The sequence below is a fragment of the Heptranchias perlo genome, chromosome 30, assembly GCF_035084215.1.
Source record: "Heptranchias perlo isolate sHepPer1 chromosome 30, sHepPer1.hap1, whole genome shotgun sequence".
NCBI lineage: Eukaryota > Metazoa > Chordata > Chondrichthyes > Hexanchiformes > Hexanchidae > Heptranchias > Heptranchias perlo.
In genome coordinates, this window is record NC_090354.1 from 21786202 (window position 1) to 21805077 (window position 18876).

The 18876-nt window shown below is 41.1% G+C and overlaps 1 protein-coding gene across 1 annotated transcript in view; it reads left to right on the forward strand.

The window, feature by feature from the left end:
• Nucleotides 1-18876, forward strand: part of LOC137299982 (zinc finger protein 652-like) — a 69983-nt gene that overhangs the window by 14744 nt on the left and 36363 nt on the right. Inside the window, exon 2 of the mRNA XM_067969035.1 lies at nucleotides 12540-13798. Within this exon, the coding sequence (XP_067825136.1) occupies nucleotides 12614-13798 (1185 nt within the window). The 5' untranslated portion in view covers nucleotides 12540-12613. The remainder of the gene's footprint in view (nucleotides 1-12539; nucleotides 13799-18876) is intronic.

The window sequence follows — 18876 nt, forward strand, 5'->3', positions numbered from 1 at the left end:
GGGAGGTATTTGAGGTCGTTGACAGACCTCATTGGGAAGAGATTTTAGCAGGGATGTGATTTTGGACTCTCCTCAGCATGTTTCCCATGCTGTGGGAAACGCTCCCTGTTGTTGCAGACGTGTTTCAGTCAGCAGACATTGGGAGATGCAGAGGATTCCTTGACAATTGGGGGGAATACCTCATTCATTGCAGCAGGGCACTCTGTCACATCAGACAAAGTTTTGCCTGCCACACCGTTGCCTCCATACTCAAAATTATTACATCATACCCTAAACTCTGCCGTCCAAACACAATTACCTACTTTGCGGACCCCCTCACACTCACACCGTCAGGAATGGGGGGCGTTCCATTGCTGCATTCATCACTCCATTGGAGGACGAGCAACATCACCAGCCTCACCAGCCATGCCGTCCACCTCCGCCACGTGGAGCTACACAACAAAGTGCTGCGCAACAGGCACCTGCACAAAGTAGTCATGCAACTACACATACACCCACTGTAGGGTGACCCAATGGGTGGCAATAAGGGTGTTCATGGAGAACCTCATGAAAGGGCCTTATTGCACAAGCCAGTCAAGGATGGCCAAGATGTGGCAGTAGTGGTGACAATATAATATGTAATGTGAGTTGATCAGAAATCAAATATAAGTAAAAACCATGACAAACCCTCAAACACCCTTGTGCATCCCCTTCATGCTCTCGACACGTTTGCCTTATGCTTCCTACTACACATACGTGTTGCATGCCCTTGTGGCTGCAGCACAGGTAGTGGCAGGTTGGTTGAGGCTGACCGTGAAAGAGATGCATGAGAGGGTGAGTGTAAGACAGAGCCATGAGATTGTATGAGGATTGGGTTGAGTGGTGGTGGTGGGATGAGTACTGGGGAGGTGAGGAAGTGCAGGTAAGATGAGGGTTCAGTGGGTGTGTGGAGTGATGTGACAGAGTAGTGTTGGCAGTGCAGAAGGAGATGTGGGGTGGAGGCGGTGATGTGGCAGACGGAGTGTAGGGGAATGAGTAAGAGTACTCACTTCGGCTGACCTGGTTCGGTCATTGAAGTGCCTCCTGCACTGTATGCAGGTGCGTGATATGTTGGTGGTGCTGGTGACCTCCTCTGCCCCCACGAGCCAGGCCTTCATGGTGTTAGAAGCAGGCCACTTCCTCCCGTCCGCCGGGTGGAAGATCTCCCTCCTCCTCCTCCTCCTCCTCACCCCATCCATTAGGACCTGGAGTGAGGCATCATTAAACCTGGGAGCAGCCTTCCCCCTGGAATGCTTCATGCTGAAATTTTGCCTATTTTCTGCAGCATCATTCAGTGGAGGACTGCCCCTTTAAATAGGTCTCCTCCAGCTGACAGCCTATGATGCAGGTGCGCAGTCCGCCCGCTGCGCAGCTTTCCAGCGCGAAACCCAGAAGTCAAGGTAAGTGGCTTCAATTTACTTACGATCGCGAGCCAAACCACCGATTTCACTGGGCGGGTTACCCACGTGCCCAGTCGACCCCCCGCTGCCAACCTGCCTCCCTCCTAATATCGGGCCCATTGTGTGCAGAATAGTATTGTTCCATTGATTTTAAATTGAGGGAAACATGTTTTTGGTTCCTTTTCTTTATACATTTTTCCAAGTCCATCTGTTATCCCCTATTTTAGTAGTCTTGCTGTTTTTTTTATTTTTCTCTTCCTGCTTGCCTTTTTCCTTTCACTTTCTATTTCTTTCAATTAATATTTAGACTGATGTATGGAGCCTTATTTAAAAAAAAAGCCCCTTCTACTTCTCCCCAAAAGCAATAAAATAATAAAGAAACTCAATAATGTTCATTCACTGATCCATTGAATATCTAAGTTTTTTTTCTTGCTGATCTGGGCGTTATATTAAGTTTTATTGTATTTATCTCAACGTTATAATTGCATATTTAGTTTTCTGTATTTGATCTAATTTGAGAAGGTGTAAATGCAGTTTATATGAACAAATGGTTAACTTAGAAACTTCCCGCATGAATTGTAACCAACATACATAGTTGTCAGCACGTTCCCACATATGCTGTTAACCTTTTTGTGTTAATGTCTTTGACAAAAATGTACTATTTTGACAACCTGTTTTCTACTCAGTTTATCATGCAAAAAGGGTCTCTTCAGCTACACTGTTCTCGGGAGCACTTTGTGACAGGTTGCTGCTTAGGCATTCTATTCAGTTCACTCATTATGATTATTTTGGTGTAGGCAGTCAGGCCATGAGAAGTCTCCATTCTTCACTGGAACTGGCCATGATGGTAGAGTAGGCAAGCATTCCAAGTTCTTATCATTTCAAATTATAACCCAAGGTTCACCCCTGCCCTAGACATGAATCCGCATCTATAGTTTCTCTCCTATTTCCCCTCATACCTTCTCTGAGTTCATCTTGTCCCTGAGACCCACCTCCTGCTCGACCCTGTTCCAACTGAACTGCTGACCACCCGACTTCCCTTCCTGGCCCTCATGATAGCTGATACTGTAAGCAGTTTCCTCTCTTCAGGTACTGTCCCCCTCAAATCTGCTGTCATCACCCTCTTTTTAAAAAAAAACACTCTTGACCTCCTCTGTCCTTGCAAATTATGGTCCCATCTCCAACCTCCCTTTCCTCTCCAAAGTCCTTGAACATGTTGTCACCTCCCAAATCCATGCCCATCTTTCTAGCAACTCCATGTTTGAACCTCTCCAGTCAGGTTTCCACCCTTGCAACAGCACTGAAACGGCCCTAATAAAAGTCACGAATTACACCCTCTGTGACTGTGACCATGGTGCACTAACCCCCCTCGTCCTTCTCGATCTCTCTGCAGCCATTGACACGGTTGACTACACTATCCTCCCCAATGCCTCCCATCCATTGTCCAGCTGAGTGAGTCTGCCCTCGCCTTGTTCCACTCTTGCCTATCCATTCAGCTGCAATGGCTTCTCTTCGCGTCTTTGCACCGTTACCTCTGGAGTCCCCCAAGGATCTGTCCTTGGCCCCCTTCTATTTCTCATCTACGTGCTACCCCTCAGTACCCAAAGACATGACGTCAGGTTCCACGTGTATGCTGACGACACCTAGCTCTACCTCACCACCACCTCTCTCAACTCCTCCACCGCCTCTGTGTTGTCAGACTGTTTTTCCCACATAGAGCCCTGGATGAGCCGTAATTTCCTCCAATTAAACATCAGGAAGACCGAAGCCATTGTCCTCGGCCCCCACCACAAACTGTTCCCTTGCCACTGATTCCATCCCCTTCCCTGGCCACTGTCTCAGGCTGAACGAGAGCGTGCGCAACCTCAGCGTCCTACTTGACCCTGAGCTGAGCTTCTGACCCTATATCCTGTCCCACCACAAAGACTTCCACCTCCGTAACTTCACCCATCTCTGCCCCTGCCTCAGCACATCTGTTGCTGAAACCCTCGTTCATTTTTACCTCCAGAATCTACTATTCCAATGCTCTCCTGGCCAGCCTCCCATCTTCCACCCTCCATAAACTTCAGCTCATCCAAAACTCTGCTGCCCATGTCCTAACCAGCACCAACTCCCGCTCACCCATCACCCCTGTGCTCGCTGACCTACATTGGCTCCTGGCCTACCAATGCCTCGATTTAAAAAAAATTCTCATCCAGGTGTTCAAATTCGTCCCTTGCCTCACCCCACCCTATCTCTGTAACCCCTTCTAGTCCTACAGCCCTCCAAGCACTCTGCGTTACTCCAACTCTGGCCTACTTGGCATCTCCCACTCCCTTCACCCCAACAATTTGGTGGCCGTGCCTACAGCCATCTAGACCCTAAGCTCTGGAATTCCCCCCCTAAAGCGCTCGAGCTCGCTCTCCTCCTTTAAGACCCTCCTTAAAACCTACCTTTTTTTCCAAGCTTTTAGCCACCCGCCCTAATATCTCCTTTTGCTCGGTGTTAAAATTTGTCTGATTATACTCCTGTGAAGCACCTTGAGACGTATTCCTACAAATAAATGCAAGTCTTTTTTTAACCTATGCATGGTTGTTGATTTGAGATAGTTGAAAGATGTAGCCTTGCGTTTTTGTATAATTTTAAAGGAGGTTGGATTGAATTTATATGGGAAGCTTACTTTATCTGAGGATCAGTCTATAGTCAGAGTTTCTTAGCTCCTTTAAGTGTTGGGCCAGCCAGCAAAATAGCTGAGCTTGATTTCAAATGGTTGCCTGTTTCACAGGGTAAGAAATGAGGCTGTATTTAAGTCTGTGTTTAGAGAAAAAGCAAGTGGCAGCTTTATTATTTTATACTGTTTATTGTTCATCTGTCTTGCATAAATAAAGCCACTTGTTGGTTCTGAGTCTGGGAAGAGTACACATTCAATCTGCTTTGAAAGAGAGGAAATTCATGATGACGTATTATACATTCCAGTAGCCTGTGTACAGAGTAACGGTTCTCTGTTACAATCCTTGGTCTCACTGTCGTTTACCTAGATATTGGGCCGAAAAAGACACACCCTGTATCATAGAGGATGTGAGGCCCACTTATAGAAGTGGCCAGTGATGCTGAACCCGAGTATGTATCAAGCATAAAAAGTCATGTGACAATCTTACTGAATTTAATATCACATTAATTGTGTTTACAAAACTGAACATGTGAGAAGTTAGAAACAAATATTAACATTTTATGTTAAAACAAATGAGTTTGGGAAAGGTAGTAGTAAATGCTCACTTAAATACAGGGTATGTATGTTGGAGGAAGTAAAGAATTTGGAAATATTTGCACAGTGATGAAAAGTATCTTTTTAGTGACCGTGTAATAAATTAAAAAGTTAATTCTGGGAAGACTGAAGTAGTATTTTGCTCTCATTGTAAATTCCCCTTTTTATGATCTCCAAAGATCATATTTCTTGTTTGTTTATTATCTGCTCCTCAGGTGCCCTTTGAATAGCATTTGGCAAGATTAGAATAATTTCATCCACAGGCAGTATTGGCAAAGAATAGACAGTTTTCCTTTGGATGCTAGTTGAGTTCTACAGTGCTCTCCCTCAATCAATATCGGTCAAATATTGTTGTTTGTTATGAACATAGCACAATTGATCAAGTTTTGGTTTGAGAAGTGAATCATGACTGTTAATTGACATTCAGGAAGGAAAACTATGGCATTTTGGTATAAAATAATCAGGACCCACAATCTGTTTCCTAGACTAGTGCTGGCTAAAATATCCTGAGTTCACAGTTAACCAATAAACTAAGTTGAACGCACTTGGTTTAGGAAGTGAACTGTGCTTCATGATTGACACCAGGAGCCTTATGCTGAACTTTGTTCTGCAAAGTGACCTTACAGCAGATAGCACTGATCTGTCTGCAATTAGACACAATGCTAATTGTAATTTTTCAAATCATGGCTAATGTTTATTTGTTCCTTTGCCATACCAAAATTTTGGCAGCTATCTACAGGAGCGGAAAGTTTTGTTTTTGGCCATGTGTCGTGTAATACATGGATCATAAATGGCAACAAATGACTTTGTAACATTTTCACATTTTACCTGGAAACATTTGGTTCTTTAAATTTGCATGGAATTATTTTACATCAACAAAACATTTTTGGAGCCAGGTTTTGATTTTCTTTTAAATGTTGGTGCTAGAACACACACTAAATGTCAATAGATTAAAAATCTACTGGTGATCAGTGCATGATTTTTTGGTTCTAATTCAAAACTGTAGACCTGTTGGTGACCCAAATGATTATCGAATTGAGGATTACCTATAAAGAAGTGTAATAACCACAGTGGAGGAGGAGCCCTATCCTTGGATGTCAAAAGGAGATTGTGTGAGACCAAAAGCTGGACCTTAACAAAATCAGAGGCTGGGTACTTTTTGATATTGGGTGGGATAGGGATAGGGAGGGGGTGTGGGGACGGCTATGACATAATAGCATGCTATGATAAGATTGTGATGGTAGATCATGTACCATATGGCTGAAGATCACTATCCTCAGAGAGTGTTTGAACGGATCACACGTGGGAAAAACACCATGTGGAAAGCCAAACCTGATATGGTGGGATTGTGTAAGGGAAGACTCAAATGTTAAGAATGATAACGGACAGAAGGCTGTGACAGCCGGCAGAGGGAATTGCAGGATGATGAGGTCATATGGGGGTAATTTTCAACTTGGCTGCCTGGGTGGTAAACTGGTGGAGCGAATCTCCTTCCCGTTGCAGAACCCAATCGGGCAGGTTTCATAAAGGGAGGGTGATCTGTTCCACCAGGTTACTGCCCAGGCAATGAAATTGAAAATTACCCCCATGGTGTCTGCAATGAATCTGGTTATGATGATTGATTGCAATGATTGAACTGAGGGATGTCACTGCGGAACATTTGAACACTTTAGGCATCTATTGTCAGCATCAAAATCAGGTAGTACGTTGCAGGATGCAGTGCAAAGGTTACTCAGCTCTGATCCAGCAATGTGCTTTAACCATGCCCTGGGTTAATTTCAAAAGAGCAGCCCTAATCCAGCATGGAATTTTTTCACTCCCCATGCTAACCATTTTATGGCCTTTGAATGACAAAAGGCATTTCAACCCATGAAGCCTATCTCCCTACAGATTATGTACAGTCTGGACTCTATCAAACTTTCACCTTACACTCACCCAAATGCATACATGCAAATTTACACCATCTATAAAATGACACAGTACATGCCTAACCATGCAAGTGCATTCTTTCCATGACCCTAACAGCTCAGGAAATGTTGTTTTCTGCAGGGTACTTGAATAGTTTTATCTGCGCTTGCCAATTATAAATTTTAATCCTGTTCCTAATCAAATATTTATCCAATCTTTCTTCAAGGGAGAGCCCATCAGATTATGGCCACTTTTTTGTATTGTAGGTCTGTGCCCACTCAGAGCTGGGTTTAGACTTCTGATTTATTTCACATAGGACACTTGGGTAGTATACCATCATATCTGCAGCCTCAAGTGATCTCTGCATGAACTCACCTGGGACAGATTTACCTCTGGGTCCCTATGGCAGCACAACTTTAATGGACGGAACTTCTGCTTGGCCCAGGCAAGCGCCTCTATCCTCATTTTTCTCAGTCACAATCATTATCATAAGTTTGGTGGTCTCCCGATGGTGTTTCCACCGCCACTAGTATACCTGTCTCAGGTGTGGAGAAGGAAACGGCTGTGGTGCCAGCTGTACTGCAGCATAACCAGTGGCCTCGGCAGCAGACCGAAAAATTTTGAATAAAAAAAATCTCCTGCTTTGCCTGATGCTGTTGCTCACTGTGCTATTGATTGCACTAGGCAAGTCATTCCTTTAAAGTTTAAATTCCATCATGTACCATTTTAGCAACCCTGTCACCAGGAACATACTGATATTCCTGGTGCAAATGACTAGAAATACATCTCCAGAAGACTGCAGTTAGCCCATGACTGAATCACAGTCAAAACCAACTAACAATTTACTCCTTATAACTGAGAATGCCCTTTTCACTCAGGAACTTGTCAGGGTTCCCCACTAGCGGACTGTAGTGACTCCATACTCTTCATTACTTGATAGATGCTAGGAACAAACTAACCTAACTTTCTGTCAATGGATTTGTAGGCATGGCCTCTGGTCCTATTATCCATATCCATTTCAAAAGTACTACTACCTACACAACTCAAACTGTAGTTCCTATCTTCACAGAACTACATTCATTCCTGGGGATGTGAATTATGCTAATTACAGGTAATCTATATAATCACAATTAGATTAATTTTTTCCAATATTTTTAGTAAATAACCATTGTATAAAGTTGACTTCAAATTACCCGTAGTATCTTCTCCCAACTTTTAATGTGTTTTGCTTTAGAAGTCCTAAATGAATATTTCACATCAGTATTTACGGTTGAGAAAGGCATGGATATAAGGGAACTTGGGGAAATAAATAGTGATGTCTTGAGGAGTGTACATATTACAGAGAGGGAGGTGCTGGAAGTCTTAACGCGCATCAAGGTAGATAAATCTCCGGGACCTGATGAAATGTATCCCAGGACGTTATGGGAAGTTAGGGAGGAAATTGCGGGTCCCCTAGCAGAGATATTTGAATCATCGACAGCTACGGGTGAGGTGCCTGAGGATTGGAGGGTAGCAAATGTTGTGCCTTTGTTTAAGAAGGGCGGCAGGGAAAAGCCTGGGAACTACAGACCGGTGAGCCTGACATCTGTAGTGGGTAAGTTGTTAGAGGGTATTCTGAGGGACAGGATCTACAGGCATTTGGAGAGGCAGGGACTGATTAGGAACAGTCAGCATGGTTTTGTGAGAGGAAAATCATGTCTCACGAATTTGATTGAGTTTATTGAAGGGGTAACCAAGAAGATAGATGAGGGCTGTGCAGTAGACGTGGTCTACATGGACTTTAGCAAAGCCTTTGACAAGGTACCGCATGGTAGGTTGTTACATAAGGTTAAATCTCACGGGATCCAAGGTGAGGTAGCCAATTGGATACAAAATTAGATTGACGACAGAAGACAGAGGGTGGTTGTAGAAGGTTGTTTTTCAAACTGGAGGCCTGTGACCAGCGGTGTGCCTCAGGGATCGGTGCTGGGTCCGCTGTTATTTGTTATTTATATTAATGATTTGGATGAGAATTTAGGAGGCATAGTTAGTAAGTTTGCAGATGACACCAAGATTGGTGGCATTGTGGACAGTGAAGAAGGTTATCTAGGATTGCAACGGGATCTTGATAAATTGGGCCAGTGGGCCGATGAATGGCAGATGGAGTTTAATTTAGATAAATGTGAGGTGATGCATTTTGGTAGATCGAATCGGGCCAGGACCTACTCCATTAATGGTAGGACGTTGGGGAGAGTTATAGAACAAAGAGATCTAGGAGTACAGGTTCATAGCTCCTTGAAAGTGGAGTCACAGGTGCGTAGGGTGGTGAAGAAGGCATTCAGCATGCTTGGTTTCATTGGTCAGAACATTGAATACAGGAGTTGGGATGTCTTGTTGAAGTTGTACAAGACATTAGTAAGGCCACACTTGGAATACTGTGTACAGTTCTGGTCACCCTATTATAGAAAGGATATTATTAAACTAGAAAGAGTGCAGAAAAGATTTACTAGGATGCTACCGGGACTTGATGGTTTGACTTATAGGGAGAGATTGGATAGACTGAGACTTTTTTCCCTGGAGAGTAGGAGGTTTAGGGGTGATCTTACAGAAGTCTATAAAATAATGAGGGGCATAGATAAGGTAGATAGTCAATATCTTTTCCCAAAGGTAGGGGAGTCTATAACGAGGGGGCATAGATTTAAGGTGAGAGGGGAGAGATACAAAAGGGTCCAGAGGGGCAATTTTTTCACTTAAAGGGGGTGAGTGTCTAGAACGAGCTGCCAGAGGCAGTAGTAGAGGCGGGTACAATTTTGTCTTTTAAAAAGCATTTGGACAGTTACATGGGTAAGATGGGTATAGAGGGATATGGGCCAAGTGCAGGCAATTGGGACTAGCTTAGTGGTATAAACTGGGCGACATGGACATGTTGGGCCGAAGGGCCTGTTTCCATGTTGTAAACTTCTATGATTCTAAGTGTTTGCAACTGGAGCAGCTAGATCAACTGTCTTAATTTGGGGCGCATTTGTAGTGAAAATGGTTCTACAGTATTTTTCTTAAGCGTCCTGGCGCGGATCAGATTTCCATCACAGCCACAACGGTTATGTACATTGGAATATGTAATTTTCTTTTCTTTTTAATCTTGACTATGTTGCATTTTTTTCTGAATACCTATTTTCTCTCAGCAAAAGCATTGTTATTCAACAACCTTAACCAATTCTAGCCATCATCTAAGAGCAGTCATTTGCTCTCTACAAAGCCTCAAAATGTTGGGACTTGATTTTGCCCAAAAATGAGGATGGGAAGGAATCTCCTCCCAAATAAATACTTAAGACCAAATGTTTTGATTAAAAATGTCCTTTTGAAATGTATGTAATTTGGAAATGAGATACATTTGTCACTTTGTGCTCAAAGTAAGGACAAAAAAGCATTGGGAATTGTGTTAACATACAAGGTATTGAATTTTGCTGTTATTCACTGACACATACCCTGGTAATACTGTAAAATTACATTTCAGGTCCTACCTTGTGGCATTTATCACTGAGTAATGTACTTTTATGGAATAAAGAACCTAGAAAACTTTATCAACAACAACTGCTTGTACATAAAAGGCACCATATAAATACAAGACATCCCAAGGCATTTTACAAAGAAAGAATAAAAGGAAGAGATGCTGAGCCATGGGTGTGAGGTTGAGCGAGGTGACTGAAGGTCAGATTGAAAAGATGGATTTTGAGAAGGTTTTTAAAGCAGACCACAGAACAGAATTTTTAAAAAGTTCATTTTCAGGACATGGCATCGCTGGCAAGGCTGCAATTTATTATCCATTCCTTGTTGCCCTAAAAAGGGGGTGGTGGGCTGCCTTCTTGAACCGCTGCAGTCTTTGTAGTGGTTTGATACAACTGAGTGGCTTGCTCGGCCATTTCATATGGCAGTTAAATGTCAACTACATTGGTGTGGGATTGAAGTCACAAATAGGCTAGACCAGGTAAGAACGGCAGGTTTCTTAAAGAACGTTAGTGAACCAGTTGGGTTTTTACAACATTCAAATAGCTTTTTTTAATGAATTCAAATCTCAAACTGCCATGGTAGGATTTAAACACTCAGGTCTCTGGATTACTAGTCCAGCAACATAACGATTACACTACCAAATTATATATGCTGCATTGATGTAAAGTACGACGCATTGTAGCTTTGAGAAGTGCCAAGGTGAGTGAGGTGTGGGTTCTGTGTGTGTGTGTGTGTGTGTGTGTTAGTGTAAAGTACTTGTTCCTTACTTAATGTAATGAAGTTAAAGCTTCGACCAAACTGCTTTATTCAGTGTAGCATGTTTTTTTCATGTCACCATAGGTTGCCGAATTATATTGAGATTTTCATGATGGTCATTCACTACGGTTAAGTGGCAACTGACATGACATCATACATACTATGACACCCTTTCGCAATAATCCTATAAGGGAAAGTGTAAATTTGTTAGCTGATTTAAGCAAAGATCTACAATTTTTTTTGCTGGAGTTTTATGTAAGCCATTTGTGAAGATAGCCTTGCCTCACATGTCACTGTTATTATCCAGTTGCTTTGGCCTCTTCATTTGTGAAATAAATTCTTTATTCCATTTTATGTTCTCTTGAGAATTTGTATCTCTTGCAGGAATTTTTTCACTTTTTTTATAAAAAAGAAAGTAAGATACATACAGTTGTTTGTGTTTAGAAAACATAGTTCTGTGAGATCACATATTCTGTGATTATTAGCAGCATCTTCATGTGCCTGCACCAAATAGAAGGATGTAAGTTTGGATTCCACTCCCCCCACCCCCCCCCTCCTCCCTCCACTACCTAAGCTTCCAATATCAGCCATATCACTGGAAGTGTCTGACTTTTGCTTGGACCTCACTCTGAGAAGAGAAAATTGGAGGGGGATTCTTTGGGCTAGTTGAAGAATGGCATTTTGGAGACCTGGCAATATGTCTTCCAGCTTCATGCCAACTGGAGGTAAATGACCCACCTACACCTGATTGAGGGATTTCACAATCTCATAGAAATAGTTTATATTTCTATCCATTTTTCTTGGTCTACTCATAACAGAACTCCCAGTTTCATAGTCGTTTGAAATGTAATATATTTCAAACTCTACTCCTTATTTCTACATTAGGATTTTCAGCTGTGGTTAAGGATATCAAAAATGCTACATTTTATTTTCTCCTTATTTTGTTTAAAGTGTATATGTGCCAGAATTTTAACTTCTGTGACAACTTAACCTTTATATGTGTATATTTTTGTCTGGTTACCAATGCAAATAAAAAAGTTAGTGCTAGAATAAAACATTTTCCCACATTTGTATACTCGCGCCAACTTTTTTGCGCTCACAAAATATGGAGGAAAATATACCTGATAATTCTTGGAACTTTTGATGTAAAGGATTCAGAGTTAATGATCTGTTGAATACTAGAGGACATTTCTATGCACGATACAGTCAACCAGCCACAGTCAAGAGCTGACCAGTGTCAACATATGAGATCCATGAGCTTAATTGTAGTTATTGGGATCTAGACTCCAGGTTTTAGTGGTGCAAGATGAATATGCTTATTCTTTAACATTCTATTTGTTAATAGATTTTCAATTTATCCAAGGAATTTCTATTCACTTGATTTATTACTGTGGTGGATTAATTGTTAACTTAATCACTGTGTTAAATTGGAAAACTTTAATAGAATGACAATGGAATTGTGCTCATTGATCTGTAGATAGTATATCTTGTTGCAAATTATTCTAAATAAATTAATAAAACTGAATTACAGGAAAAATTTGGTAATTATGTTCATAGAAAGAAGCTGAAGATTCTTGCGAGGTGTATATATGGGCCTGATAATGTGATGGAGCCATACATGTTTAAAGAGGCTACTGTTATGCTTTCTCACAGTTATTGTCAAACTGCCAAATGTACTAAGTTCACTGATTTTCAGGTAATGATAGGATTTTTGTTTCTTATTACAGCTAAAGATTGAAAAGGTTTCCATCTACCCTTTGGTTGAGTACCCTCTACAGGAGAATGTCTGTTTCCATTGTACATGTTTGATGAACAAACAGAGCAGCGTATGTTTGAGCCTCACCTCTGTGATGACAACATTGTTGTGGTAAGACGGAAGCAGTCGTTTGTTGCTAACAAAATAGTGCTGACTGCTTTCAGCTGGTTCTCTCTATTACTCTTCACACAGACCAAGTGGTTGCAGCAATTTGAACTCATTACTGAGGTCTTAACATCGCAAAGTTTCAATCAGATCCTATGCTTTATTTATACATCTAGCCTTAATGTGATTGCATGCGATGTATGGGAGGTGGTAAATATAGTCAGGGTCCTTCAGACGAGTCACATTGCCAACTCTTGCAAGAATCTGATTGACAGCTGTGCTTCGTATGTTGCTGGAATGGCCCAGGAGGGAAAGCAGTGCTCTCAGATCTCACCTCCATTTTATTGTAATGCTGACAAAGAACTTGATTTATCCACCAAGATTTACCCGAGAGAAGGGAATAAACCTTATTTGGTGAAAGTTGAGGATACGATGGCGAAACGACACTTGAAAGCAAGAGACCAAACGTATTATGAAGAAAGTAAGCAAGTTGAAGATGTTCATGGAATGGAAGGAGATGCAGAAGACTCTGATGACTCAGATGACCAACGATCCTATAACCGGGAACAAATCATAGTTGAGGTGAACCTTAATAACCAGACTTTACATGTTTCAAAAGGGGCAGAAGGTGTGTCTTCACGGTCTGAGAAAAATGCCATGGTTGACTCCAGTGATGGGGAAAATGAAGATGGGGATGATGAAGAGGATGAAGATGCGGATGAGGAAGAGGAGGAGGAGGATGACATTGACTCTGAAGATGATGGACAAGACGATGAAGAAATAGAAGAAGACAACATCAAACACAGAAAACCCAAGGAAACTACCAGAATGGGGACAGCAGAAGCAACTCCTTCAAGAGAAAGCACAAAGATTGTAATGCCTGAGCAGAGAAAGAGAAAAAGTAAAGACTCTAAAGCTCCAACCCAGAAAGGAAAGCAGATTGAGGAAAAACAGAATCTCACCTGTGAGAAATGTCCCAGAGTCTTCAACAATCGCTGGTATCTTGAAAAACACATGAATGTCACTCACAGTCGAATGCAGATCTGTGACAAGTGTGGAAAAAAATTTGTGCTGGAAAGTGAACTCGTCCTTCATCAACAAACTGAGTGTGAAAAGAATATTCAGGTAGGCTACAGCTTTTTGTTTCATAAGTAATTGGTAAAGTATATTTTGCATTTTCTAAGTTCATCATAAAATGGGTCTTCTGGCAGAATTTGGAAATAAGACAGAATTTCTTTCAGGATCTGCTTTCCTTCGAAGAAGTGTGCTCACCATTTTTGTCATTTCAAATCTTGCAAGTTTTTCCTTGGGCAGCGTACCCCTGTGGCGGCAGGGGTAAGCGGCCTGCTCCCAGGCCATCTATGTGGTGGTATTAGTTGATCATTCAGAGGTGTGCAAAATTTTCAACAGTGGCATAATGGCCAATTGATTTCTCTATTTCCCCTCTCCCACATGCAGGTGGGATGATACCCAGCTGCCATCAACCAGTTTGCCACATAGCTGAGATGAGGTGGAGATCTCAGTGGACTAGAGGCTACAACCTGCATTATTCCTCTCTGTTACGTTTAACTTCAGTGGATTCAGCATGCCATGTTTCCTGATATAAAGGATCTCAAAACACCATAGCAGTTGCTGGTCCTGAAGCTTAAACCTGTTTTGTATACATTGTTTAAAAAGATTATTTTATGTTTTATATTTATTCTAATGAATGTTTTACTTAGAAATTAGGTAAAAGATATTATTCCTTCTTCTAACTTTTTAAAAAGAAATGTGAGGAGTGGCAGGAAAGAAACACAATGCATATATTTATCACCTGATCTTAAGTTTAAACTTTAAATGGCTCAAAACCCTTTATATGCATTGGATGTCTGGATTTTTATAGCAAGTTGTACGCATGCTGATTTTCTGAATAAAATCATTTTGTTGCCAAAAGTTTATTCTCTATACAATAGTCCTTATTTTAAAAAAAATTATTGAATATGCAACTGTTTAATTTATGCTTTGATGCCCTTCAAAGTTGTAAAATCAGTTCACTGTTTTAGATCCTTTCTGATTTTATTTAGCTTTTTTGGTAACGAAAGGGGAATCTATTTTTCAGGAAAAGAATGCAGATTTTTTTAAGGCATGAATTAAAAGTATAGAACTAAAACCATTTTTGCAAGAAAAGATCAATGTTGGGGGAACAGAATACACAAAGCAACGTCATTATGTAAATTTATGTAATAAACTTGGCTACTGATTGATCTTTATACAATATAATTATGATATATTTTGATTTTCAAGTTAAATAAGCCAATTTGTAAGTGGTAAATTAAAGACTGAAAGCATATATTTTAGTGATTGTTTTGGTATTGAGTAATGTAAACTGTTTTATCCTTAGATCTGAGCCTGGATTACTATTGAGACTATTGTGCAGTTTAACCATTTGCCCACAGGTCCATCCAGGCTAGTTTGACAACAGGATAATTCACTTGCTATTTGTCATTTCAAAGATCAGCTGATTGGCATATTGATTGGTAATAGTTATGGTGATTTATTCTGGCAGTGTTTCATATGTTCTTACTAACAAATTACATCAATTAACATCAAATAAAATACTGCTGAGCAAAATGCAATGATGGGTCTCTGCAGCTGTCTTCAGCATTCCTGGGCTAAGGAGGAGAAAAATCAGCTTTTTTTTGTTCTTGATCATTTTCCAATTATCCTCATTTTTTGTTGTGGGGTGGGGGGGTGTGAACTCTGGGTAAGAAAATAGTTCCACAAAAGCTGCCTGCTCTTGTGGAAAAATGAGCAACTTTTTAATTAAAATGAGTGGATGGCCGAATGGGTGTGGTGAGAGCCATCTGTGTAGTGTGTACATCTCCATCTATATTGCTGAATTTTTGCTGCAGTAAATAAATGGAACTTTTGTTAAAGTTTTAATCCCTCATCAAGTTTGAGGTTCCTATGAAAAGTGGCTATTTAGGATATTGCATCTCGAGTCTTTTGGTTACCTCTAACTTATCTCTTTACTGAGTTTTTTATTTTATGTGTCATAGCATATTCAGGTGAGCTGTTCATTTTTTTTTCAGGAGCCCAAGGTGGCATAAAGGATTAGTAAACTGCTCTTTGTCTCGGGGGCCAGGGATTACATCCAGGCCAGGCTTCTCTGATGAAACTGCCACATGTTAACTGTTATTATGTAAAATGAGTTTGGACTATTTCAATCCAATTAACAGTGGGTGCAGACCCACAGCATACACTACCAAATTGACACTGTGCAGGAAAGAGGTTTAAAGTGCATATTTGGTAGAGTGTTGGGTGCTTTACTCTATATCGAGCTGTACTGTGTCCAATCTGCGAGAGCTTGATTCTGATCCTGAGTCACAAAAATTGAAAGAATCATGGGAATGGAATTGACACTGCAAGTTTTCCGTCAAAAAAACTCCAATTATCTGGACAACTAGCATGCCGAAATGTAATTTTGCAATTCTAAACTGTAGTATTGATGTTTTTTTAAAAAAAAAGCTCAATTCATAATTTGTCATGCTTTCATATTGGGTCAACATGCTAACTTGACTAAATCAGGAAGATGATTGTCTCTTGTAAAATTTAAGAAGGAAAAGGAACAGAAATTCCCATTATACCTATACACATCAGGAAGATCCCAAATTCAATCCCTGGTCTATGTTTAATTTCAGTCAGGTGGCAGCAAGGGCTCTACAGTTGGCTTCAGCACCTCTGGGTTAGGGAGGAGATAAATCCAGAATTGGATTTGCGTGGGCACTGGGTGAGGGCAGGTTCAGGCTTAACTGTGATGCCCTTGGGGTGAAATAGCCTGGTGGCACTTGTTGTCAACACTCATACATGAATAATTTGGGCAAGGTGCCAGAGGGCAACAGATGCTCATTGAGGGTGGGAGGTCTGACATTTTTTTGGATGCTCTGAGACTGGCAGCACTTTGGTTAAATATAGTGCAGAGCCCAGTAAGGAAAATTCAAAAATAATACAGAATGAAATTACTAAGGACTTGAAGAAATGTGAGTTAATCAGAGCCAGTCAGCATGAATTTCTAAAAAGCAGGTAGTGCTTGACCAACCTGGTATAATTTTTCAAAGAAATAAGAGATATGGATCATGAGAATTTAATGATGGTTTATAGGGTACGGTAGTGATTATGTTATTGGACTAGTAATCCAGAGGCCTGGACTAATATTCCAGAGATTGTGAGTACAAATCCCATGGCAGTTTGAGAATTTGAATTCAGTTTAAAATAAAAAGCTGGCACCAGTAAAATTGACACTGAAGCTGTTGAATTGTTATAAAAACACAACTGGTTCACTGATGTCGTTTTAGTGAAGGAAACCTGCCGTCCTTACCCGGTCTGTCCTATATGTGACTCCGATCTCTCACCAACTTGGCTGACTCTTAACTACTCAAGTGTCCTAGCAAGCCACTCAGCTATATCAAACTGCTACAGAGAATAACAACGTCCTTCAACCTTCCATCCTTACCCTGTCTGGCCTACATGACTCCTCTTAACTTCCTCTGAAGTGGCCTAGCAAGCCACTTAGTTGTATCAAACCACTAGAAAGGAACAAAAGAATAAGACCGGATGGACCACTCAGCTACAATCCAGGCATTGAATCAGGTCACGACAATTGCACACGCAGCCCTCTCAACCCTGTAGTCCTCCTGGTTAACATCTGAGGACTGATGCCAAAGTTTAGAGAGCTGTCTCACAGACTAGTCAAGCGACTGTCATTCTCAAAGAATAATACTTATCAGCCATCACCACTGGCAGGACAGACCCACCAGAGGTGGAAGCACTGTGTCATACAGTCTGTCTAGGGTTGTGGCCTTGGGAGTCCTCATCGTTGATTCTGGACTCCATGAAACCTCATGGTTTCAGGTCAAACACGGGCAAGAAAACCTCCTGCTGATTACCACCTACCACCCTCCCTCAGCTAATGAATCATCCATGTTGAACACCACTTGGAGGAAACAGAGAGTAGCAAGGGCATAGAATGTACTCTGGATGAGGGACTTCAATGTCCATCATCAAGAGTGACTCGGTAGTACCACTAATGACTGACCTGGCCGAGTCCTGAAGGTCATAGCTGCCAAACTGGGCTTGCAGCAAGTGATGAGAGAATCAACACTAGGGAATAACCTACTTGACCTCATCCTCACCCATCTACCTGTCGCAGAGTCGCAATGTTTTTCCTGTGGTGGGGGGACAAAAAGTGGACACAATACTTTAAATAAGGTGCTTACAAAGCCTAATATAACTGAATTATTGTGATCCTAGTTTTGTAATGAATGGTCCAGGCAATACAGCCGAGGACCCTGTTTGCCTTTGATGCAGCTTACTGACACTGCATTGAAATGTTGAGAGAGAGGTTAATGATGATTCCCAAATCCTTCTCCCTCATTGTTCCCTTTAACACTTGTGTTGTATTCCACACCCTTATTATGTGCAGCCAAGTGCATAACTGCACTTGCCAATCTTGGGCCCACTTCAATCTATCCAGATCAATTTGTAAGTTATAGTAAGGTCATTACTCAGCTGCACATTTGGTGTCATTGTCAAATTTAATTACTGTGCTGCTGATGTCCTCCTCCAGATCATTAATGAGTATAATGAACAGAAGAGGATTTAATATGGTATATGACTAGGTGGCTCATGTGGAGAAAGAAAGGGGGGGGGGGTGGGGGGTTGGTGGTTGGGAAAGCAAGCCATCTGCAGTGTGCTGACTGATACAAGGGAAAGATAGTTGACTGTAGTACAGCTGTTTCTGCTGCTGGTACTTTGATTTTTGGATCTAATTTGACTTTTATCTGAGTGTCTGGATAGGTGTACTAATTCTATGGTACAGTTTCCATATCTGTGTTGCATTTTTGCCCTCTAGTGGAAATTGAGGGTAATAATTTTGGGGGGAATTTCATTGGAATATATATTCAAAGCTTTTAAAAGCAGATAATGCTGGAAATACACAACATTCCCAATAAATGTCTGAAAAAACAAAAGAAAGGTTACATGTTTTAGGTGTCGATCTTTCACTACAGAACCAATACAGTTTCGCCTAATCAGTTGTCACTTATCGTTTGATGATCTTCCTAAAAGTAACACTGCACTTCATTTATAATTTGACAAATGTAAGAATGGGGCAAGAATCTAAATGTTTTGAAAACACTAAGCTTAATTACAAGAAATTTATAGTA